A 26,251-nucleotide genomic window follows, 5' to 3' on the forward strand; every position below is an offset into this window, starting at 1 on the left:
TAATAAAACATGACCATTTAACCATTTATTATGACATTCAGATCATTGACCAATTATGTGTAAAAAAGTGTTTATATTATACTATCTGTTTCATTACATTTATTTTTACCATCACAGCACTTATTAACATCGAATATTTGCTTTATACAAAATGGATGGGTATAATAAAAAATAAGAAAATAAAGTCATTTCACAAAGTTACTCAAATAAAAAAAAATAAAAAAACCCACCTGAAAAGTCATTAGCATATTGTTAAGTTAAATATATGTTGATATATGAATCCATATTTTCCAATTTGTTAAAAGACGGACCTATTTATTAAAAAAAGGAAGGATCATTGTTTTAAAGCCTAGAGCAGCAAAATGCCTAAATTTACCGCTGCTAATAAATATTCCACAATTTTCAATATTTTTCTTCGTCATTTTTTAAAGAACAGTTTGAACAAGAAAGAATGACATAAAACGACCCGAAATGTTTTGATGAAAAAATTTAATGAATATTATATCCTAAAATATTTGTTGTATTTTCTTTTTCATTAAATTACGCTTATAGGATGAATAACTTAATAATTATTATAAAAAAACTGTTTATTAAAAATTTAGATACTTAAGTTCCTGAGCATGAGAATATTTAAATGTTCTTGCATTTGGCTATCTATCTATCGCTTTAATTAGTTCGATATTTCTTAGGTGGCGATATATATATCGGCAAGTTCCCACACTCCGGATGAAAGGATAAAAATTTGTCAAGATATGCAAATTCTTTTAAAGATATCTAAAATTATCTTTCCTACAACTACAAGTGTATAGAAATTCTTATTAGAATCACATAGTATAAAAGCACCTGGAAAAATATTTCGCTCTCTCTTGCCCTTCTGCCGTGCTGTATATTGACATATCTCGTCGCTTCTTGTTTGTACATAAATTATGCCTTCGGAGATGAAATAAATCCACTTTATAAATTCAAAAATGTCTTCTCTTTTCGGCTATGAAACTGCTAAAATAATTTGTGTTTTTACATTATATATATATAGTGAGAGAGAATTTCGTGTTGGTCATAGAATTCAGAATCTAGTAGCTTCTCTGGCAAGAAATTCTCGAAAATTTGTGTTCGCGTTGCTCAGGAGCGCCATCTAACGAATAACTATTGAATTAGAGTGGTATATCCATTGATGCATGAAATATTTAAATTTCAGTAGTATTTAGAGAAGAGCATTATTTTTTCCCCTCTCGTACGTATTGTCTTTGAAAATAAAATAAAATAAAAATCTAAGAAACTTGTTTCCTAGTCAGTTTTTTTTTTTTGTGCAACACTTTTTGTTTCTAAGCTGATGAGCAGTCCGTATGAAAATAATATTCTTTTATCCCAATTTTTTATTCAATGCTATTCTTTTTTCTCAAACCCCAATTTTTTTAATCATTAATTCCTGTACTTAATTTCTGTTGAACCATTTTCAAAATTATTAAAAAAAATGATACTTTTATTTTTTAAAAATATAATAAGTTCTAATTTGACAACATTTTTTCAGCGGATTCTTAGTTGGCTATGTATATTTTCAACATGCTCAAAAAACAGATGGAAAAATCCCATGGCTTTATTTTTATGCTCATCGATATATAAGGTAAGGTATCATATTTAACCCGATTTCAATGAACAATTTAAAGAAATAAATGTTTATTATTATTTTTTAATTGAAAGTTGAAATTTATTAATAAAGTAAAATAAAATAAAGAGAAGAAATCTAATAATAAAATAAAATAAAATAAAGAGAAGAAATTTATTAATAAAATAAAATAAAATAATTTAATCAGAAACACCGTAGAATTATAATGTTTTAAATTTAATTCATCCATCTTTAAATTGGTATTTAAATTTAATTTTAATTATAAAACAGCATTAACATGTATACATATACACAAGAAATATATTAAATATCTTTAAATAATGCATACAAAACATTTTTAAAATTTATTAAAAATAGATAAAAGAAATTACAGGAAAATAAAATTGATATAACTGAAAATTTAAAATTCTAATTAACAGTTTAATTAAAATTCTAATTTACACTTTACAAAGCTCAAGTATCAAAGAAGTAACTATTTTCCGACGATTTATATTGAGGAGCATTTTGAACGATTTTTTTAAAATTCCGTATGTCATGCCCGCTTATGAATTTTATGAAGTTTATAGAAACAGCGGGAAACATTCATTTTTATACACTTTATTTAATTTAATTTGATAAATTAATTCTCTTAAAAAATTTTTTTGAATAATTCTTGCCAATCTTTAATAATTTTTCATTCAAATTTCTTCATATTTATTCAACTGATTTAAAAATATATAGGAATGTATTAAAGAATTTGAATTAATTTGGATATTTTATACAAACGATATTAATTAATTACATTCACCAATTTAGTTTAATGAGGTTGAAAACTTACGTTGCGAATGAACGAGTATTATAGGAAATTTCCTAGAACTGGAAATTAATCTGCACAGTAATATATAGTAAAAAAAATTTCCATAAAGTGCTAATACACTTTATGAATGAACGAGTATTATAGGAAATTTCCTAGAATTGGAAGTTTATCTGCACAATAATATATTGTAAAAAAATGTTCCATAAAGTGCGAATACATTTTATGAATGAACGAGTATTATAGGAAATTTCCTAGAATTGGAAGTTTATCTGAACAATAATATATTGTAAAAAAATGTTCCATAAAGTGCGAATACATTTTATGAATGAACGAGTATTATAGGAAATTCCCTAGAATTGGAAGTTTATTTGCACAATAATTTATTGTAACGAAATTTTCCATAAAGTTCGAATACCTTCAGTAATATTCATAGAAGGCGCGAATTTTCTACCAAGTTTTATGATAGTTCATTGTACTAAGCGTTTGATTTAATATGTAAATTAAGTAGCTTGAAATTAATCTAATTATTAGATATAAAGGAAATGCTTGTAATTTCATTAACCCTCAAAACGTCAGCAATTTTTCTTATCAAGAACGGAAAAAACTTGTTTAACAATATAGCAAAAACTATAAAAAATATGAAAAAAAGCATTTTATATATTAATGAATATTTGATAAATACTTACTTATATTATGATAAAAAACAGAATATGTATTACTGCCTTCTGAAAACGCACTTTTCCTTCTTTTCAAATGAGTTAAAGAAACACAGCACCAAAGAAACACAAAAATTTAGATTTTTCTTTCATTAGCATATTGAATTAGTTTCATCATTAAAAGTTTAAAAATAATCTTTAAATATTTCAAAAAATGCTTAGATTTTTTATTTACAATAATAAATTAAATATATTCGCAAATGACAAATTCGTTTTAATTTCTTCATGTTAGATTTGTATTTAATTCCATAGATATACCGAAAATATTTACAAATTTTTAAAACGATTTTGATAAAAAAAAATTTAAGTAGAAGAAATAAAATTTTTTGGCAACAGCTTGTTATTGAAATAAAAAAATATATATCGTCTGTTGCTTTTAAATTTATTCTTCTTTTAAAACGTCGTGTGTAAACAAGCTGTGGATTAATAGATATATTTTTGTGGTTTTGTAGTTTCTGAAGATAAATATTCCTATTCGATAATTCAAAAACTTTGCATGGTATTAAAGTTTCTAAATGCAAAATCAGCAATGTTATTAAACAGAAAAGTACAAACTGAGCAATCATTATTTCAATGTGGAAAGAAGATTTCAAACGAATGCCCCCAAAAAGTATATATTGTATCAGATATTTCTAAAATAAAAATCGCAAACATCAAAAATAAAATAAATAAATAAAATCCATCGACGCTGAAATCAAATCCAAAATCTTTAAATACACTGTAGCAACAATAAATAAAATAATAAACTAAGATTTACAACTTCAAAAATCTAAAAATCTTATTTTTCACCAACGTTTGGAGAGATACAGTGGCTCAAAAAATTAAGAGTACACCTTACTTTTACTCCATAAATCCGACTTTCAATATAAATAACACATTACCGGGAAGTGCAAACATGATTTTATTTTTACGCATAACAAATGGTTTAATTTAGAGTAAAAATAAAGAAAAATCAACGAAAAATGTCTAAATTGAAAATTTTCAGAAGCATTTTAAATAAACATACGCAGAATTTTGCCTAAAAAAATTTAGAATACACCAATGAAATTTTTGCAATATCACGCATAGAAACAAAATGTCACAATTAAATTGCATGTCTTTTGGCTCTTATAATGGTCTCTAAACTGCATGGTACCGATTCGACCCCTTTTTGGTGGTATCTGAAGATATTTTACCCTATTCTTCTTGCACCACTTGTTTTAAATGGGTTTTGTTTCTAATTTTGTGTTTTTGAACTCCTATTTCGGGTATGCCCCACGAATATTCAATGGCATTGATGTAAGGGTACAGTGGTGGTGTGTGTAACTGCTATTTACAATGAAAATTACACCATGTTTTAAAGTTACGTGTATTCTGTTTGGGGTCGTTGTCTTACTGAAAAATGAAATTTCCATCTAAACCAAATTTTTAGCACTTTCCTTTAGATTGCTGCGAAGTATATCCAAGTAAACCGTATCATTTATAATGTCATCTAAAAAAATTAAATTTCCTACCCCGGATGAAGCCATGTAACCTCAAATCATTACAGAGTCACCATCATATTTAATTGTAGGACGTAAATTTTTTGGATACAAAGCAGTATTAGGCTTTCTCCATACAGTAAGATGGTTGACACTGCCAAAAATGTTGAAGTTTCTTTCATTACTAAATATAGATTTCTTCCAAAGGTTATTGGTCTTCAATTGATGAGTTTTTGCAAACTTCAAATGCTTTTTCTGAATTTGCAAACTGGTGAACGGTTTCTCTCTAACAATGCTACTTTTATATCCAACTTGTTTAATGGCATTTAGCACAGTTTCAGCACTTACACTTCTGCCTATGGTTTGAAAAGTTTCTGCAACAAGTTGGATGAAACATATGGTAGCAGCAATCTAAAGGAAAGTGTTAAAAATTTGGGTTTAGATGAAAATTCCATTTTTCAGTAAGACAACGACGCCAAACAGAATACACGTAACTTCAAAATATGGTGTATTTTTCATTGTAAATAGCAGTTACACACACCACCACTGTACCCTTACATCAATGCCATTGAATATTCGTGGGGCATACCCGAAATAGGAGTTCAAAAACACAAAATTAGAAACAAAACGCATTTAAAACAAGTGGTGCAAGAAGAATAGGGTAAAATATCTTCAGATACCACCAAAAAGGGGTCGAATCGGTACCATGCAGTTTAGAGACCATTATAAGAGCCAAAAGACATGCAATTTAATTGTGACATTTTGTTTCTATGCGTGATATTGCAAAAATTTCATTGGTGCATTCTCAATTTTTTGAGGCAAAATTCTGCGTAAGTTTATTTAAAATGCTTCTGAAAATTTTCAATTTAGACATTTTTCGTTGATTTTTCTTTATTTTTACTCTGAATTAAACCATTTGTTATGTGTAAAAATAAAAACAAGTTTGCACTTCCCGTTAATATGTTATTTATGTTGAAAGTCGCATTTATCAAGTAAACGTAAGGTGTACTCTCAATTTTTTGAGCCACTGTATGTTACTCAACGCAGAGCAGTTTGATAATTTTGCATGAAAAATCAATTAACAGGAGATAAATGGAAATACTTTGCATTATTTCATTTGGAAAAATTGAACCTTTAATGAATCATGGGTTTACCTAAATAACTGACAAAAATAAATCCACTTACTATCGAAAACAGACAGGAAAAATGTAAATATGTCAATGCAAAGAATGTTTCAGTAAGGAATTTTTGTCGCAGGGTTCTCCTACAATGGAAAATTAAGATCAGAAGAGTAATAAAAATTGTAAAAATTTATTCAACGTACTATTAAAAGAAATTTTTATGTTCGGTATTCACAAAATAAATTTCATTTCTTTAACCCACTTACTTTCAAAGTGTACAATTTCATAAACATAACTTTCAAGTCATACTTCGAAAAGTACCATTGCATTCCTTGAATAAAAAAGACATATTCCTACAAAGACCTCTGACGCTTCATGTACGAACTACTGTGCCTCTGGTTTTCTGAAATAATTTCTTTCTAAGCTCAAAACCACTATGAATGATGGATTCTGGAAAGTAGCAAAATGGAACCCAGGAAATTTAATGAAACCTTTTTCTTCTACCATTCTAAAAACCCTTCCAATCTCTAGTAAAGAAAAGGACATTATATTGAGCATTTAAAAAAGTAGTCTTTATATTTTAAATATAATTAAATGTCTCTGAAATCTTTCTGAAAATGATTCACCCTCTAAACTGGTGATATATATATACTAATAACTTAACTGCCTTTTGAAAAGCAGTTCATCAAATTATGAAATCGTTGCAGGTATTGAAGGCAAAATCGAAGTTTCGAGCGGAGATTTTTCTCGAAAATTTGAGAACCTTTGTAGGACAAGCAATCATTGCTGAAGTATCCAGGGATCATGAGCTTTCATATGAAATAAAAAAAGTCGAAATCAAATACAATCAAATTTTTTTTGGTGGTAGTGGGGGGGGGGGAGGGAGTCGGAAGACTCTATCAAGTTTTCTCCCATAAAGGGAGAAAAGTGAAATTTTTGAGTTTGATGTAGAGTGGTATTGGACATGCCATCATTAATGACGTTTTTAAAGGTTAATAACAAGGAATTAAACTTCGGAAGTTCAATGCATTGTTAAGGGTTTGGGATTAGATGTTTGATTTTTCTCTCTTATTTCAAAAATTTAAATTCTAGAGTTGTGTGAGCCACGAATAATTTCTTTTTTAAAAACTAAATTAAAAAAAAACGAAATTTAAAATATAGGAGTTCTAAATTTCTTCTTTTTTTTGCCACAATACGCAATAGAAAAATCTGTATATTAAATTTAATTTTAGAGGTCTCTTGAAGTCTATGTACAGTTTTAAGTAGTGCATTTCATCAATTATGAAATCAAATTTCAAATAAAAATATTCATATCTAAAAAAAGATAAGTACATTTTAAAAATGAATTAAAAACATTAAATGTTAGCTTAAATTAAGATATTTTTCAATACGATTAAATTTGCAATACAAATTACAATAATTGCAAGAACTTTTCAATCAAACTTCAAATGTGGGTAAATGTAATTTTTTTTCAGTTCAAATACTTAGAATTATAGTCAACTTTACTTTCTTTCCATATTTTTTTCAGACTTACTCCAGTTTACGTGATCGTTATGTTATTTTTTGCTACTATTAGTCCATTTTTAGGATCTGGTCCACTATGGCCAGAAGAAACAGTTGTTCAGGCGTGTAAAGATTACTGGTGGTGGAATTTGCTTTATATCAATAATTTCCAACCTCAGACTGAAGAGGTAAGATTTGATAGCATTTAGAAAATAATGTAAAATTTGTCAGATTTAATCTTTATTAAAATTTACTGAATATACAATTATATTGAATTATCATTTTACTGAATGTCCACTTTAATCGTGACCCAATTGTAGATATCTGAATACTTTGAGATAGATATGCACTTCAAATGGCCTAAAAATTTATATGTATATTGTCTGAATCAATAAATGTACAGTATAAAACATTATAATGTCTATATTTTTATATAATTCTCCATTCACAGATGACGGCCTAAAAAAATGTAGAGAGTTTTTCAGTAACTTCACCATTTGTTTTCAGGTATTTTTGTTCTCTTCAATTAATTATCACTTTGCTAAAACATTAAATATAGCTCTGACAAAGATGGAATAATCTGTGGAGATCCCGTGATTAGTTTGTCGTATTTTTCTTTCTTTCTTTTTTTTTATATATATATTTCTTCTTCTTCCTTCTTGTGCTCACCTAACTGCCTAGATAGCTCAGTGTTATAGACACCAGGGGTGCAGGATGGCCTTATATTATGTCCTATTGAGTCAAATAATGATACCTAATATTTACTAAATGTTAGTAAATATTAGATATCAATTCTTTTTTCCCTTCTTAACCCCGCTATCCTAAAGTAGAATCTTCTGTAAAAGTAGTATTTAAAGTAGAATTTTAATAAGCTGTCAAAGCTGTGCATGCGACAAATAGTAAATGCTTATGTCATGTATTCTTCACGATTGTGAATCTTTCTGACGCTATTCCTCACTTCCTTTCATGTTCTTCCTTATTAATTTACTGTAATGTCTTTGTGTGTTGTTGTATAAATAAGTGCTCCTGAAGTTTTGCAATATTCGTACTCCAACGATAATAATAATCATAATTAATGAAGTACTCGTAAATAAATGTATAAAATTCCACTCTTCTGTTACTAAAATTGACTAATACTAACGTTAAGTAGAATTTTTGGTAAAAGTAGTATCTAAAGTAGAATTTTAATAAGCTGTCAAAGTTAAAATTACTTATGTCATGTATTCTTCACGATTGTAAATCTTTCTGACGCTATTCCTCACTTCCTTTCATGCTCTTCCTTATTAATTTACTGTAATGTCTTTGTGGGTTGTTGTATAAATAAATGCTCTTGAAGTTTTGCAATATTGGTACTCCAACGGTAATTATAATTACAATTAATGAAGTACTCGTAAATAAACATATTAAATTCCACTTTTCTGTTACTAAAATGGACTAATACTAATCTAAACTAGAATCTTCTGTAAAAGTAGTATCTAAAGTAGAATTTTAATAAGCTGTCAAAGCTGCGCATGTGACAAATGGTAAGTGTTTATGTCATGTATTCTTCACGATTGAGAATCTTTCTGACGCTATTCCTCACTTCCTTTCATGCTCTTCCTTATTAATATACTGTAATGTCTTCGTGTGTTGTTGTATAAATAAGTGCTCTTGAAGTTTTGCAATATTCGTACTCCAGCGGTAATTATAATTATAATTAATGAAGTACTCGTAAATAAACATGTAAAATTCCACTCTTCTGTTACTAAAATTGAATAATACTAACCTATGAAGCTTTCAGTCATACTATTTTCTGTCATTTCAGATCATTTTAAAATCGCCAAAATGATTAATGGACGAAATTTCTTTGAAGTTATTGTTGATTGATAATGGAAATTAAAGCTTCCTGAAGCAACCAGTTTAATTCACAGAGCAATGGTGGGCTGTATAAAAATTAAGCTTATAATTGTTTGCAGCCTTACATTTACTGATACAAAATATATATATGTTACGGCCAAAGCCCGAAATGCGGCCAGTTCGCGAACTGGCCAAGAGGTTTGGCCAAAGTCCGAAATACTTGCAATTAATTTTGTATTTTCTACTTTGGCTGGCCATTTCGCGAAGTGGCCGGGCATCCTTGGCCAAAGCCCGATGTGATAATCTATACTTATAAATGAAGCTCAATGTATGTGTGTGTGTGTGTGTGTGTGTTAGCGCTCTACAGTCCAAACCGTTTGACAAACAGTTATCAAATTTGGCATATATATACCTTGGAGGTCAAAAATGTGCGCCCTGCAGCGATTTTTTAAAATTTTTAATTAGAATTTTAATTAGAAATTAAGCGTAATTTCGGCGTTTTGTCGCTATAACCAGAAAATATTACAGCGCAAAATCGATTTTTGCATCAAATTAAAGCTTTTTTTTAATTAAAGCTGAAAATTTAATTTATAAATTATGCTTAGATTAAATTATGCTAAAATTTAATCTGCACGAGCACGTCAAATTAAAAAAAAATATATCTTTTATCAACGTGTTGCCATCACATTGATAGAAGTTTAAATTAAAAAAATAAATCAACTATTATTGCAAATTTAATAAACAAAATTGTAATTTTCGGCAGGTGTCTGTATAAAATGAAAAAAAAAGTGAAATAAGATATTTTCTGAAAAGTAAAAGGAGGAAAAGTTTTCTATGAGCTCATAGGTCCTCTGCCCTTTGAATTATATTTAACAAAATATTCTTGAGACACCAATATTTTCAATAAAAATTGTTGAACTCCAACCAACTAAATCAATTACTAAAACTGACTGATTAATGAAATTTCAATATCACACTTCTATAAATAAAAACTGGCGATTTTAGACCACTTCACCGACTGCCTTAATGAAGATACGCTAATCCTCTGCAGGGTTTCTAGACAGTGATTGGCCTGTGATTATAAAAATGATGCATAAAAACTTCATAAATCGGCCAGATTTCACTGCTGAACGACTCTGATTTCAGTTTTCATATTTAAAAAAAAGACATGGTTAGCTTTAATATAAAAAGTTTTTATATTGATTGCAGTTTAACATTTCCACTTTAGTTTAAAGTAGAAATTTTATGGATACTGACAGAACATTAGGGAAAGTAGTACAATGAAACAGAACTGTTTAAGGCCTACATAAAAGTACGACTGAATCATATAACTACCAAAATATGAAGCTCAAAAATATTTTGCAGAAATAGCTACTAAGAGAGCAATTTACATTAATTGAAAATTTTAGCGATCATTAATACTGGTGAACCGGATGGTCGCCAAAGGCGACTAGTGGTAAATAAATATGACATTCATGTATAAAATATAAATAAGGACATGTTGTAGGAGAAATTCGACAGATGGCGCCAACAAAAAAAATGTCTTTAACTGATATTAATAACAAAACTATATGTCCTTCATATTTGTTTTAATTAGCCCTTATTTTTGTTATTTGCCTTTCCAAAAAATTTCATATTTTGTGAAGCGACATTTCGAGAGACAATGTGATCTGGGATCTTTAACATTAGGTCCATGGAGCAGAAAAAGACTAAGGATCACCCTTAAAGGAAATTGAAAACTGAATACTCAATTTGCCTTTGTATTCATACACGATACGCTTTTGCTCAAGATATAATTATTTCATTTTGAAGGGCGTAAATCTAATCTTCACGCTATCTTGTTACTGTATATACGTTCACTGAATAATTTCTATTATGGCTTTAATATGAGAACAGAATAACACGAGATCATATTTTTATATATTACAAGCTTATTTTTAACTCCGAGGTGTCACTTATATTTGAACTCGTTTCTGAAACAATTGTACTTAAAAAAAACAGTACACAGAAGTACTCATTTTTAAATACTTCATTTTTAACAGGGTGTAAAACAATGTGCTCTTGATTCCTTTCTTCCTACTTTGGCCGATCGTCCCCAGCCATTTCGCGAACTGGCCGGCCAAAGCCCGAAATCAAGAAAAGATCGGACATTGGCCGGTAAGTTTACAGCAACGTTGGCCAGATCGCGAATTGGCCGGCCAATTCGCGATCTGGCCGATTTCGGGCTTTGGCCGTAACATATATATAATTCTTTACTTTACTCCAAATTCTATTTTCAAGCTTTTGCTCCATTGGAAGTAGATACGTATTCCTAATAGTTTTGAAATCAGTTATTAAGCATAAAATTGAGGGCATATATTGTATATTTTAATGTCATATCAGTGTCACCATTTTATTTAAAATTACTGACATACCGTATTTTCTCTTACTTAATAGACAAATTTGTGCAAATTTTTAATATGATATTTTTAAATTTATGTCTTTAATTAACTTGTTTTATTTTTATCGATAGCCCTTGGTAAAATAATAAAAAATTTTTAATTTATAAAAAATTAAGAATTGTATTCTTATTGGAAATTTAATTACTTCTTTATGCTTTTTAAAATATTAAATTATTTGAATATATTTATTGTTGTTTATTATCAAATATTACGATATTGTTTTTCAAATACAATAATTTAATTTTCATAAATGAAAATTAAATATGATAATTTAGTTTTCATTATAAGAGTTTATTTTTTTATATTTTTTAGTTCTTTTTTTTATAAGATAATTTTAAAATTACCTATTTAGTTATAGATTAAACTGAAGAAAAAACTTTCTGTCATCAAGATTGTATATTATCAGACTTCAGTATTCGTTATATTAAGAATAAAATTTATGCGTTTTGGATTGCAGAATTTCCAAGTGTTTACTTTTCTCATTTTTATCAATAACATAACTTTGTGATCACGATAGATTTATACGTGCACCAACCACTATACACACGGAGCGCCTTCGACCGGCGGGGCTCGAACTCGCAACCCAATGGACGCTAATCCGACGCCCTACCAACCAGGCTATCCCGGCCTTTACAAGCGTTTGTGATAAATATAACAACAAAAAAAAATAAGGAATACTTGAACATTTTTTTTCTTCTTCTTTTCTGTCATAACCATTAGAAAATCTTCTTTATTTTCCAGTGCATGCCATGGTCTTGGTATCTCGCGAATGATATGCAATTTTACATTATCAGTCCTTTGCTCTTAATTACTTTGTATAGGTATGAACACATTTCCATTTTATGATTATTTTTTATTTGTGATTTTATTTTATTATTACTTACAATTTTGCATTGTTATGTATTAAATCCAATCACATATGAAAATAGTATTATTAGTACCGTCCCCATTTTGTTTATTATTGCTTACAATTTTGCATTGTTCTGTAGTAAATCCAATCACATATTAAAATAATATTATTAGTACCGTCCCCATTTTGTTTTTTGCCATGTGGTGAAGTGGAAGAGATTTTTAATGAAATTTGAAAAGCCATTTTAATTGTGTTATTGAATGTGTTTTGGGAGTTCGGAAGATAATAATTTAAAATAGTGGTATAACTCAGGTTAAAGTCAGATTATGAGGAATTTTTAGAAATACAATCAAATGCAAATTTATCATTTCACTATTAACAAATTTTAAGATAATATTATTTTTATGCTGAGTATTATAATAAATATATTGATCTGCCAAAATATTTGTCCCCTTTTTTTTTGGCCGTTTCTGAAGGAATTTTTAGATACCTCCCACAACCAGCAAAAAATGTTTCAATAATAATATTAATAATAATTAATAATAATATATAATTAATAATTAATAGAATATTAATGATAATATATAATTAATAATTAATAACATATTAAATATAATGTATAATTAATAATTAATAAAATATTATTTTAATAATGTTTTAAACAATATTTTTTTAGTTCTACCTTGTGTTATGATAAATACATTAATTTGACGAAATATTTTCTCCCTTTTTTGGTCATTCCTAAAGAAATTTTTAATTACCTACAAGAACTAGTTAATATTTCCTCCCATCAATAAAATTTAAAAAATTATTACTATTATTTCTTTAGTATCTACAATTACATCGATATCAGTAATGGCCTCTGAAATGCTGAGAACTATACAGTCAAACAAGTAATATAAGTACTTTTGTAAGTCATGATTTTTATAATCAACTAGCCGCCATTGCAGACGAATTTTTTAACCCAGATTATTTAGGCTGTTACAACATAAATATCGAATGTATTAAAAAACATGAATGTATTTTCCTTGTTATTTGATACAACTAAAAACCACGAATTCAGCTGAATCAGTTTACTGCAAATTATGATGTACATATGCATATTACGAAATGAAAGCAGAAATAAAAATTCAACTAGGGATTTAATGATTAGCAAAAATGAGCGATTGCTTGTTTTGATGGAAGAATTTTAACTCCATCATAGCATTTAAAAAACATTGTTACGGATAGTATTTCAAACTGAATTAAAAGTATTATTAAAAGTGAGGAAAAAATTCTATGGAAATAAGATTAATATTTTTAAAAGGGTAATTTTTTGAATCTTAATAAGGTAATCGTTTTTAAAGAAATTTTCCAACTTTTCTTTAGATTAGCAAGTCATTACAATTACTCATATGACGTAGATTTAATCTATTTTTGCGTTCATTGAACTTTCTGTTTGTAGTCTAAGTAAGGATCGGCCATGTTCTCTCACCTACAAAGCAATATTAAGGCCAAATTTTGTATCCCGGGAGTCCCAGGTCACCCCTGAACGCATTGACCTGAGGAAAAAGGATAGGAACGAGAAGAGAGCGAGAAGAGATTTGTCCAGGTCGCGTCTTTCGACATGGCCAAATGAAACTCGATTTTATTTCCATGCTTATCATTTTAAACCGTGTATGAAATATGTAAATTTATGTAAAAAAACAACAATAATCTAGAATTGGATTAGTTGTTGAATTATTTCTACAAAATGATCACCATTGATCCGTATTATTTCACAGAAACGGCCGCTCAAGCGTAGGTGAAAAGGTGACACCAGCCATTTTGGAAGTAGTAGCTGGTTATACACGGGAGAGCGGGAACTTTACTGTCTATCTGATTTCTTTCATATCTTTTTTGTTATGACTAAATGCACTTTTTATTAATACAATGAACCGTCTTCAGAAGCTTTCTTATTATTTTTCAGTTCCATTAATTAGATAAGTGAAATGTTGATTCAATGCAGCTCTAAAAACGTTCAATGGAACAAATCTGAAATGAATATGGTACATCTGATTGGTCCATTCAATAAAAGTGATTTCTGTGCCTTTTATATACAAATATGCACTTAATGGATCAAAATATTTAATTAATTAATTTGAATGAATTACAATCTTACATTAATAATTTTCTTTTGGAACAGATGGCCGAAAATTGGATACTCATTTCTAGGATTGTTCTTCGGCATATCCTTCACAACTAATTTTGCCCTCACCTATGTATACAACTTGCTTCCAGGAATGGGAAACATGATGGAATATGCTGATGATCTTGAGAACTATTATCCTAGGTAATAGTTTCTTTAATGCTATTCCTACACTTTTTTTAAAAGTAATTTTTAATGTATACAAATTCGTATCGTTAAATTTAAGACAATAATTTAAAAAAATTAGAATTAGAAGAATTTAACGAAATGTATGGATAATTATCAAATCATTTTATAAAAACTCATGACAAAATAGTATCTTTTTTTAACCACATGTATTGTCGAAAAATTGAGTTTTGCTATTATATAAAAATATTTGTTTAAATGTTCTTTTAAAACTATTATTTTGGATTGACTGATTGGAAAAAAGTTTTGTTTTCTGAATCATTTATTTTATAATAGAGTGCTGCTACCGGCGTGTAAAAATCAAAATTTCAACGAAGAAGCTAATATTTTATACTTGGCGAGGAATTTGGCGTCAACTTGCTTTAATTTAAACAAATATTGAATTTGATATTTCATTTCTTTTTAACGTTAGATTAAGAAGATTTTGTAAGGAATGCTGACTATGGTATAATTTCCGAAACTATATTGAGCTTTTCATAATTGATATATTTGGTACACCATACCATCTTCATTGCTTTCAGAATTTCTTGTAATATCTCAAATTTCACAGTAAAGTAATATAAAATTCTGTAATAACATACTCATTCAAGTTTTGCTGATCTATCTTTTCATGTAAGTATTTACACTTAATTCTCGTGTATTTTTAAATTCTCAATCAATCCTTATTTCCTTTTCCAATAATTTTACCTCAAGGAATAAAGAAATTTTAATAATATTAACTGTAATTTAGTATTTTTAGATAATCAGCAATGAAATGGTAATATTCCCTTTTTTTATAATTTATTTTAACGGTTCTTTTCGCAGAGTGTTGGACTTTTCCACTATAATTTATATCAAGCCTTATACAAGAATATGTGCTTATTTAGTTGGACTTCTTATAGCATATATCGTATGTAAAAGGAAAGAGAATAACTCTCCTAAACTGAACACAGTAAGTAATTCATACATGTTTATATAATAATAATAATACTGCATTATAATAGCATTTACAGGATATTCTTTCTTTTGTCAGTAGTAAGCATGTTTTGTTCATTTAAAACTAGGTTCATTTGCCTGCCAGCTGATTCGCTGGTTTACTGATACGAAAGCTTTTGTTTAAATATTGTTACGAATCTGTGATGCTGCTTCCCAGCATAGTTGGTACCATCATCAGAAAGACTGTTTTACAGTCATCGGTGTTGGACGGAGTCCGGGTGTCGCGTCGGAGGTCCCAGAGCTTGGCGACAAACTTGGCGACCATTTGGCGACTTCGCGACGAATTTGGCGACTTTGGCGCCAAAATAGATTATACCCGAAACATCGAGAATTTTCTCGATCCGCCCATTAGGAACTGAGATACGCCTCGAAGGTTCCTGATTGGTTGAGAGGCTTCTAGCCCCGCCTCCAGAGACCTATAAAAGGAGGCAGTCTGCAGCTGCCAGAGTAGAGTAGTCGGTATCGACGGTGAAGAATGAGTCTTCCAGAGATTAGCAGAGCAGCGACGGAGTCAAGCTAGTTCTGAACTAAGCTGTGCGCTACTGTCTGCAGTAGATTCTTGTTGCGTGCACGTCTCGGCTGAAGATAATTGTCTTCTCTGTGCTGCATATAGTTGTTGTCGTCTTTGTGCTGTCCTGTGTGTCTTCGTGTAAATAAACGTCGTTGTTTTTTTCTACTGCCGCCTGCTGATTGAGCGTTCTCCACACCATATAACTTCCACTATCCAAACGAACCCGGAAATTTCGTAACAATATTTTATTCGTAGATTTGTCTCAATGTGTCCATTATTAATATTTTCTCTTTTCTTACCATTGCGCTATGCGTTTACCTAACTTTCATTGCCTGTCATCTCAATTAAAATTAAAGTGTTGATATGAAACGGAAAATAATTCAGAATCATCAAATGCAATATATTCCGAACTCAATTGAAACTTGCTGACAAAGTATATACGAATAGTAAGGAAATTCCATCAGCATCGTAATTTGTGAACTATCGACGACTAGGCCTAAAACATTATCATGCAATAATGTTATTTCAAAAAAAATAATCGAGTATTTTTTTTTAAATAAAACTTTTTATACACTATTTTAATATCAGAAAATAAGTGTTACAGTATAATTTTTCTAATTAAATTAATTGAAAACATTTTTAGGATATTTTACAGTTGTTGTTGTATGATCAGATTGATACTCACACAAGTGGCAATATTATTAAATACATTTTTGATGCATGTTATCTTTGCTATTTAATTAAAACAAATTTTGAAAATATAACAGATAGAAAATAATTCAGTCTTAAAATATTATCATGCTACAATGTTCTTGACAAGATATTCGAATATTTAAAAAAAAAATCTTTTCTTTTTTTCAGATAACATTATGGACAGGATGGGCACTTGCATCTGGTGTAGCCTTGACTTGTCAGTTTGTTCTTTACCATCAAAAACTGTCACTTGTTGAAACGGCATTTTACAATGCCTTAAGCCGAATAGGTTTCTCCTTAGGCGTAGGGTGGGTTATTTTTGTATGCGTTATTGGACAGGGAGGTAGGTGTCTGATTTATGTCATGAAATTAATTATTATTAAGTGTTTTTAAGCAATATATATACATATATTGAACTTGTTTGAAAGTTTAATATACGTTTGTGTTAACGTATACATTTAATATAATGTTTGAAAGTTCAAACTTTTTATTCTTTTATTTTTTAATTTCCTTTTAAATTCAATCTCGATTATTTTCAAAAAGGAAATTTATATCAGCATTATTTCAATTAATTTTATGTTAGTATTTGCAGCTGTCAATATCTGGATACCTAAAAACTAAGACAGAGACTAAAGACTCAAAGACTGAAAACTCAATTAACTCACACGGGATTTTTTTTATTTCTGCGAGTGTGTCATAATTAATTATAAGGCCGAAAACTTCACGCATTTTTACATTTTATTTTCATTTCTTTCATGCTGGGTTACAGAAAACATCCTAAAGTTTTTATGACTGTTCTGTTAAGTTGGATCAAGAGTTTGATAAAAGATAGAAATTTCAATCCGTAAGAAAGCTATTAGACTCGGATTTCTCTTAGAAGTTCGTTTAGATATCCGGAAATTATCGTTTCTTACCGACGTCCTGGCATAGGGGTATCGCACCTTCAGCGTGATCTGGGCATCCGGAGTTCGAGTCCCCCCCCCCCATGTAAAAAGGGGTTTTACAAACGAATGTGTGAATGTCTTATTCATTTGAGCTAGAAGTCCGACTTTTACCTTCGGGTTTTCTGAGATCTTTACCCTTATAAGCTACTGATTCTTAATATTCAATATTTTTCGTTCCCTTTCCGTGATAACGCGACATCATCAATCGATTCTTGTTCTATGAGGCAGTTGGGAATTATTTATGATTGATAAGTTGAAATCTACTGATTCTTAATATTCAATATTTTTTGTTCCTTTTCAGTGGTAACGCGACATCATCAATCGATTCTTGTTCTATGAGACAGTTGGAAATTATTTATAAGATTGATAAGTCGAAATCTACTGATTCTTAATATTCAATATTTTTCGTTCCCTTTCCGTGTTAACGGACATCATCAATCGATTCTTGTTCTATGAGGCAGTTGGGAATTATTTATAAGATTGATAAGTTGAAATCAACTGATTCTTAATATTCAATATTTTTCGTTCGGTATTATTTTTATTTTGTATTTGTTAGTATTTTTATTTTAATTTTATTTTTTGTTAACGGATCACTACTTGTTTCGAGTGATTTTAGGGATTGAGTTTTGATTTAAGTATTCATAAACATCATTGTATGAAAACAAAGTTTATAATGTAACTATATGTTTATATCTTACGTGTAGTACAAATGATATTTCTTTTTTATTTCTTTATTACTCTGTCAATGTGCGAGAATTTCATTGCAATTTTTGCTAGTTAATCTGTGACAATCAAACCAGAAATAGGATAATAACCCGCTTAAGGGAGCACATTTTCTAGTCATGAACATTGTCTCGTCAATTTATGTGTTTGTTTCTAACTTCTAGCCAATGCTGAACGAAGACAATTGTTAAATCTCAACGATTATTCAAAAAATATTTTATTAATTTTGGAAGCATTTTATTTCTAGTAGCAACTCATATCGAGTAGTATGGAACTCGTTCAACGGTTGTTGAAAATGTTATGAATAATTATAGAGCCATTTTAAGGGGAAGTGCATAAATATGAGCTTTGCAAAATATCAGACATTTTTTCCCAGCAGTTTATTTACTTATGACGTCTTCTGTAACAGGAATGAATCCCAGTTTTCCATCTTTCTTTTCTTGAATTCGACAGAATGATTTCTTCTTTTTACAGTAATCCTACAGAGAAATCAATGTATTTTTGCTTTTGAATCGATTTTTCAGTCAAACTCTAATTGTCAGAAGCAATATATGACGTACTGAATACTGGAGATTCTGATAGTTACGAATCCAACTTTCAGTTCAATGCTAATCGTCGTAGCGACATACGACATACTAAATACTAAAGCTTCTATTTTTTACAGCAGAACTGAATCTATTTTATCAAACTATATGCTAATAATCCGTAGCAACGTATGCAATATCAAATACTGAAGATTCTGATAGTTGCCACCACCTTTAAATCTACTTTTTAGTCAAACTCTAATCGTCGGTAGCAATATACGACGTACTGAATACTAAACATGTTAATAATTGCAGTCTCATCAGTTATTTATATAATTCCGTAAAAACACATACCGTACCGAATACTGAAGATTCTGACAATTGCAACCACCTTTAAATTTATTTTTCAATCAATTGCTAATCAATTCAGATCAACATATGATATACTCAATACAGAAGATTCTGATGATTGCAGCCACGTTAGTTGCTTATAAAATTTGCACATGTGTTTATTCCTTCATTGATCATTCAGATAAAAAATAAGGAGCCTATTTGATTAACAATCCTATGATTTATCTTCGGGATAAGGCTTATATCACGAGCAACCCCCGGGAAGGACACCCTAGGATGATGGGGATGAGATGCTCTATAGTAGTGGGTTCTAGCAGTCCTGATGGGTACAGAAATGGTGTAGGGTAAGAACCTACATTATTGTGAGTCTTTTTGTGGGGTGTGACTCCTTCTGGAGGGTAGTACCGTGGCCTATGAAGGTGTCCTCTTGGTGTCAATTATAGTTTCCGTCTATGCCATCGCGGCGTCCGGTCATTCAGATATTTTCGTGTGCCTTCGGGCAGGTCAGAGTAATCGGCTAAGAAGTTTAGGATCCCACAATTAATTATTAAACATTCGCAGGCATATAAAAATTCCTGTTTGAGTTAGTTGAGTTTTTAATCTCTGAGTATTTAGTCTCTTTCTGAGTTTTTAGACGTTAGACATTGACTGCTGCGAATACACACGTAAAATTAATTTGTATATATAGTATTTATTATATACTAATTAGTAATAAAAACCAAGTTAACAGGAAAAAATAGAATCAAAATTCAACCAAATAAAATAAGAATCCGACCTGAAGACTTTCCCAAGGGTCACCCTCAGGCAGGGATTCAAAATAAGGGATTTTTTCTGTGAGGAATCTGACTTTAGTCCAACAGTATTGGCCCCTCATGACCCGAAAATCCTCTGAAATTTAGGCCTAAGAGATACACCATTTTATACATAAATGAAACAAAACAATAAATTATAAAAGAATACGACCACCAATAAAGCAGAAAATACAATAACATATAATAAACTATATAAAAACTCTCAGAACCAATTATTTAAAAAAAAAAAAAAAAAAAAAACATACCAGCACCAGTAAAAAAAAAAAAAAAAAAAAAAAATGTCCCATCTTGTTTCTATTTGTTTCCTGCGTCTTCTTCTGTTTCTGCTTACGCCATTCAAGGTAATAAATAATTGGAGGTTTATTTTAGGTAAAGGATTAATACCGAATCACCTCTTTTTTTTAAATTAAAATATCAATATTGCAGTAGTTTCTGAGAAATTAATTATTAGTTAAATTTTTAATGAGATTATTTGTTGCTTCAATATAGGAAATTTTGTTATTACACACTCTATTAATCTTGTGGAATTGTGAGAAAATTTAATTTTTGAAAATTTTAGAGTTTAGATTGGAATGGTAGTTACATTGTTTTGTTATTTTAAAGTTGAAATCATCCCTTTTATCGTATATACCAACTATTGTTTTATCATTAGCAATTTCGATTTTTAAATCCAGAAAGGTAGCTTCAAGTTGATTTTTATTTGTTTCTGTTAGAATTAAATCTTTTGGATAGCAATTACTCACAATATTGGTATTATCAAAGTTTATCAAAAATAAGTCATCAATATACCTGCAACCGTTTTTTAAATTATATTTAATTATTTTTTTCTCTTAGTAATTATAGGAAAATATTGGCTAAAACACTTCAGAAAGCTGTTCCCATTGGAATGCCCTTTACTTGTTTATAAAAATTAATTCCATTAAAAATGTAATTTTCGGTAATATTAAAATTACATAATTCAACCAATTATTTTTAGTAATAACACCTTCATTTAAATATGCGTAATATATAAAAAATACAATCATTTATTAATTTTTCATGAGGCAGATTGGTGTATAAATTTTCGAAATCATAAGTATTAAATTTATTAATGTTGTTATCCTTAAGAAAATCCAAAACTTCTTTATTACTATTAATTATAAAGTTATCTTCATCTTTGATTATGTCCAGGATAATGTTTAAGAATTTAAAGAAATGTTTTCCCTTATAGTAATTATAACTGCCAGTGCTACAAGTCACGAATCTGAATTTTAATGGGTTTTTTTTTTATGAAATTTAACTGTTGGGAACAAATAAGGATAGTTGAGAGAGCAAGTCTTTTTTTTTTTCGCGAAAGTTAGCATTCTTTTATCCAATTCCTTTTTCCGCGTGTTCTTTAAAATATTAGTTGTTTCAGAGTTATATTCATTAATTAATAGCTCTTTATAATAATATTTACAAATTAAACAGAAATTATTTGTTAATTTATCTATTACTGTAATAACAAATTTTTCCTTTAATTTTTTTTTAATGTTTTGCTAAAATAAATTTCTCGTTTTTTCGATCTGTTCTTGCTATAATAATGTATTCATTTTTGTTTTAATTTCCTCTAAAATTCTCACTTTCCATTCACCGAAACCTTCCGTAGGCCAACGGTATTTTCTAAATAATTTAGCAATAAAAATATCCAAATCTTTTCCAATACAAATTAAGATTTTATTATTGTTTATTTTTTCTCTTAATCTAAATTTAGTTCCTCTTTCCATTAACTCTCTTAAAGAGCTGGATTCAATAATTTTTAAATTTCCTGTAATTATATGACCTTTATCCACATCTATAAAATCTTTATAGCTTTCTTTGTTACAATCTGTTTTATTTATTTTATCTAAATTTTTGCTATAATAATTATAATTACAAATTTGTTTCCTTAAAGTTGATGTATAACTAAACGCTATTGAAATAGTTGCTTTATCCCTTAAAGGAAAAAATAAATTATTGTTTTGCACAATTTTAGGCAATTTTAGTTTTTCGAAGTTAATATCCAAAAATTTTATCACACAGAATTCTTTGTTTAATTTATTTTCATTATTCATTAATAAATCGTTTGTTCCAATATTAAGCTTACATTTAATTACATGAGTATTTAGTATAAAAATATATAAGTACTTGTACATTAGTTTTCAGGTATTTAAATCACTGCACTTTTCTGTACTGCACATTAATGATTTTATTGATACAATTCTTTTTAGATGTTGTTAACAGTATTCTTTCTTGGAAACCTTTGATTCCTCTAAGCCGGCTCACTTACTGCGCTTACCTTTTGCACCCTGTTGTTCAAACTGTATATTTTTTTTCACTTAGGAAGTTGGTTGAATTTAATCATTTTAATATTGTAAGTACGTTATTTTATTTTATGCCAATTCGCAATTCGTCATTTCCTCTGCTTTTTTTATGTTAATATTGCCATTTTTAAAGTTTTAAATTTATTATTTAGAATTAATTATACAGTATTTGGAAAAACCAAGTTTATCTCGATAGTTGTTTGTAAAATCGTGTTTTTTTTCGGGGAAAATATTTAGATACGAATCCCATAGCGATTCCATATGAATATTTTTTCAATCTTACTTTCTTACTGGTCATATAAATAAAAAAAAATCATGAATACACTTAGTTTAACATATTATTTAGTTATAACCACCCTGCATGTACCGAAATTGCTCGTTTAAAACTATAAGATTTACGACTAGCATTACTTTTATTTTACACACGGAATGTAAAAAAAGAAAAAAATATTGTAATTGTAAAAGAAAAAAGATCCAAAGATTTTTGACTCATTCTCAAGATTGGGATCATCCCCGGAACAAAAATTAAATTTTGGGGATTTTTTCTATTTATCTTTCTGAAGAAAAAAAAGAGCAATAAACGAAAGAGTTTTACAAACTATCGTTATGTGGTGAATAGCATATAATCCAGTTAACAACTACGCTACCCGAGCGTTTTGTATCCTGGTTTAGTTACAGGACTGCTAACCACAAGGTCCCAAGTTCTATCCGCGCGCATCACAATTCCCTACATTGGTGACTTCGGACGATGAACCTTCAATCTTCGTAACAACTGTTGTGGCACCATCTACCCACAGCAAACCAAAGTCGTCAGACTCACTTGACGCAGCAACCACACACTCGCTAATCAACTGGGTACAGGCCCATTTAGACAACAGCTAGTCAATGCATCACCAATTAACAGTCATATCGTTCGTCTTACCTCCGACTCACTGGAGGCAGAGTACTGTGGTGGATAGCATATAAGCCAGTTAACAACTATGCTACACGAGCGTACGCATTTGTATCCTGGTTTAGTTACTGGACGGTTAACCACAAGGTCCCAGGTTCTATCCTAGCGCATTCAATACCGCTAAAGTTACATTATAATTGTGCAAACCTCGCCAATAAATAACATCCTTAGAATAACTGCAATTCTGCATTAAATTTTGGTGCGAATCAATTCAAAGGATGCACACTGTCTATTCATGATTCTATGAATGCGATGATTCAAGAACACAAACTGTATGGTTGCATTTTGTATCGGATTTTTACAAAATAATATTTAATTTTTGACGCAATTAATCAAAAAGAAAAAGTTCCAAATACATCTCATCACTAAACTACGCAACTAAACACAAAACGAGAAACACTGAGGAAATGCATGAGAAAATTAAGAAGAGATTCTCCAGCTCATTTAGTAAATATTTTAAGATAATTACTTTTAACAGTTTTTTTTAAAGAAACTTTTGTCAAAATTTTTACAAACTTTATGATTGATTATTTATTATATATTCTTTATTTTTTTTATCAAAATGAATAAATTTTTTGTTATTGTTTTATTTGCATTTTTTTTTTTTTTAAGCATTTGGAATTAGAATTTTTGGAACAATGTGCAATATTTGTATCAAATATCTGCAAGTCTTAAAAATATTTAACTCATTTAACAGCCAATGGCATCGGTACAGTATGTCATGGGTTAAATATTTTTCATTTTTCAGCTACTCCAAAAGTTTTTAATTTAAACTCGTTTTAATAATATTAATTGCTAAACTTATAGCAAACTTTTGATTATTTTAAACAATATATCCTAGAAATTATATTTATCTATTATTTATTTCTAATTAAGTAAACAAATAGAAAAAAAAGATTTTCGCCTTTTTAATTAGTTTTGCTCAACAGCTAAACTAAAAAAGAATTATCAATTTTTTTAGAACAAAGTAACAGTATTAATATTAAAATGAAGCAAAATTAGGTGAACGAAAGTGCTAATAGAGAGACCTATTTGCTACGTTTGTGTATATTGAAAACAACCCCATAATCTTTTTTTTCTCTCAAATCTCCGGTTGTTTTGGTCCGATTTGTGCAAACTTTTATACACGGTGAATTTCTCTTTATTCACAAGAAGTTAAAAGACTAAAATTCAGGGGTTGCAGTTGGAAAATTTGAAGGCCATGCAAAATAAATATGTAGATGGCCTCTTAAACAAAAGCAATTTACATATTTTTGAAAAGCACACTCTTCGAAACTGATTGAATTTTTTACATTGGATTTAACTTTTATAAATTACGAACAATAACAATTGTCCGATATTTCTTTTTCATAGACTATACATACATTGCTATGTTAAAATTCGAATGAGATAAATCTTTGCATTCCTGAAAATAAATTATATATAATACATTTTTTATCTTGTTTATAATCATCAAAATATCTTCAACATTTTAATATTCTTTCTTCTTTTAGATGATGCTATTTTTTGGTACTCTTTTTATTTCCTACTTTGTTGCTCTGGTGACATCTTTGTTGTTCGAATCTCCGGTGATAAGACTGGAAAGACTTCTCAGAAACAAGTTTTCATCTTGAAAAATAATTCATTTTAGCGCTTAATTCCAATTTAAAAAATAATTAATAGGAAATATTTTCTCATACTATATTATTTTCTTTCCACTCTAAGCCATTCATTAATTATTATTGCAATTATTCATAATTAGCTAGTAAATTATAATAATTAAAAATATTTCCATTAAAACAATCGATGCAATCATTTTCAAACAGCCCCCTTTCCTTCTCAAATAATCATAACAACTTTCGTCAACTGAAGTTTTAAATATGTTAACATTAAAGTATATTATTCTATAATTTCATAAAATTCTTAATTATTTCAAAAAAAATAATTTGTTATGATTTATGAATTATTACATACATATCTAGTTATTTTATCATATTTTACAATTTTATAAAATAATGTTTCTTACTTTAACGAATTGTTAATGTTTTTTACTTTATATATATATATACGCGAAAACGTATGTATAGCGTATTTATAATGATTTAAAATTTTATAAAAATTATTTTAATTTTGTGTAAAACAAATAAAAAAATAGAAATTTAAAAAAAGATTTAATTTATTGTAATTTTATCGGATATTGTTTTGTAAAACATAGTTTATTTATTCTTTGTATTTGCTACGTCATATTGTATCTGTCAATGCTTTTTATTTCATTTTTTGTATAAATTATTTTGAAATAAATTTGTTAAGTTTACCTTCGTATTGTTTCATTGAAGATGCTGATTGCCACCCATACTATTAAAAGTATAGACATCATAAAAAGTTAATTTTTAATCTTTTTAGCAAAAGACAAACAAAAGAAGACATAGACCAATGTTAATAACATGTTTACTAAATGAAGGTAAAATAAATAAAGAAATATGTCTTTTGGAGAGCTAAAAAGTTTTGTAAAGTAAAAAAACCTGTTATTTTAAAGATTTATCGAATGTACGAAATCTTGCAAATCACTTAAGATATACATTACCTAGTTGCTGAATGCAGAAATAAATTGTATATCTATCCAATTTTTAAATACTGAAGTACAACTGATAAATAAAATAAAATTTTCGATTTTTTTTTCCGCCTAGGGAAACATTAAAATTATTTGAACTAAAAATATGCTTAGTATTTTAATCTATGAGATTTTTCTTCAGAAGACTTTACCAG

The 26,251-nt window shown here is 28.7% G+C and overlaps 1 protein-coding gene across 1 annotated transcript in view; it reads left to right on the forward strand.

Moving 5' to 3' along the window:
* The window catches only part of LOC129980897 (nose resistant to fluoxetine protein 6-like), a 45,923-nt gene extending 20,357 nt beyond the window's left edge, over positions 1 to 25,566 (forward strand). The window contains exons 8-15 of the mRNA XM_056091358.1: positions 1,529 to 1,621; positions 7,246 to 7,408; positions 12,239 to 12,318; positions 14,512 to 14,658; positions 15,505 to 15,631; positions 17,048 to 17,222; positions 22,462 to 22,604; positions 25,000 to 25,566. Coding sequence (XP_055947333.1) covers positions 1,529 to 1,621; positions 7,246 to 7,408; positions 12,239 to 12,318; positions 14,512 to 14,658; positions 15,505 to 15,631; positions 17,048 to 17,222; positions 22,462 to 22,604; positions 25,000 to 25,119 — 1,048 coding nt within the window. The 3' untranslated portion in view covers positions 25,120 to 25,566. The remainder of the gene's footprint in view (positions 1 to 1,528; positions 1,622 to 7,245; positions 7,409 to 12,238; positions 12,319 to 14,511; positions 14,659 to 15,504; positions 15,632 to 17,047; positions 17,223 to 22,461; positions 22,605 to 24,999) is intronic.
* The last annotated feature ends 685 nt before the right edge of the window (positions 25,567 to 26,251 follow it).

The sequence above is a fragment of the Argiope bruennichi genome, chromosome 8 (genome assembly GCF_947563725.1).
Source record: "Argiope bruennichi chromosome 8, qqArgBrue1.1, whole genome shotgun sequence".
Lineage (NCBI taxonomy): Eukaryota > Metazoa > Arthropoda > Arachnida > Araneae > Araneidae > Argiope > Argiope bruennichi.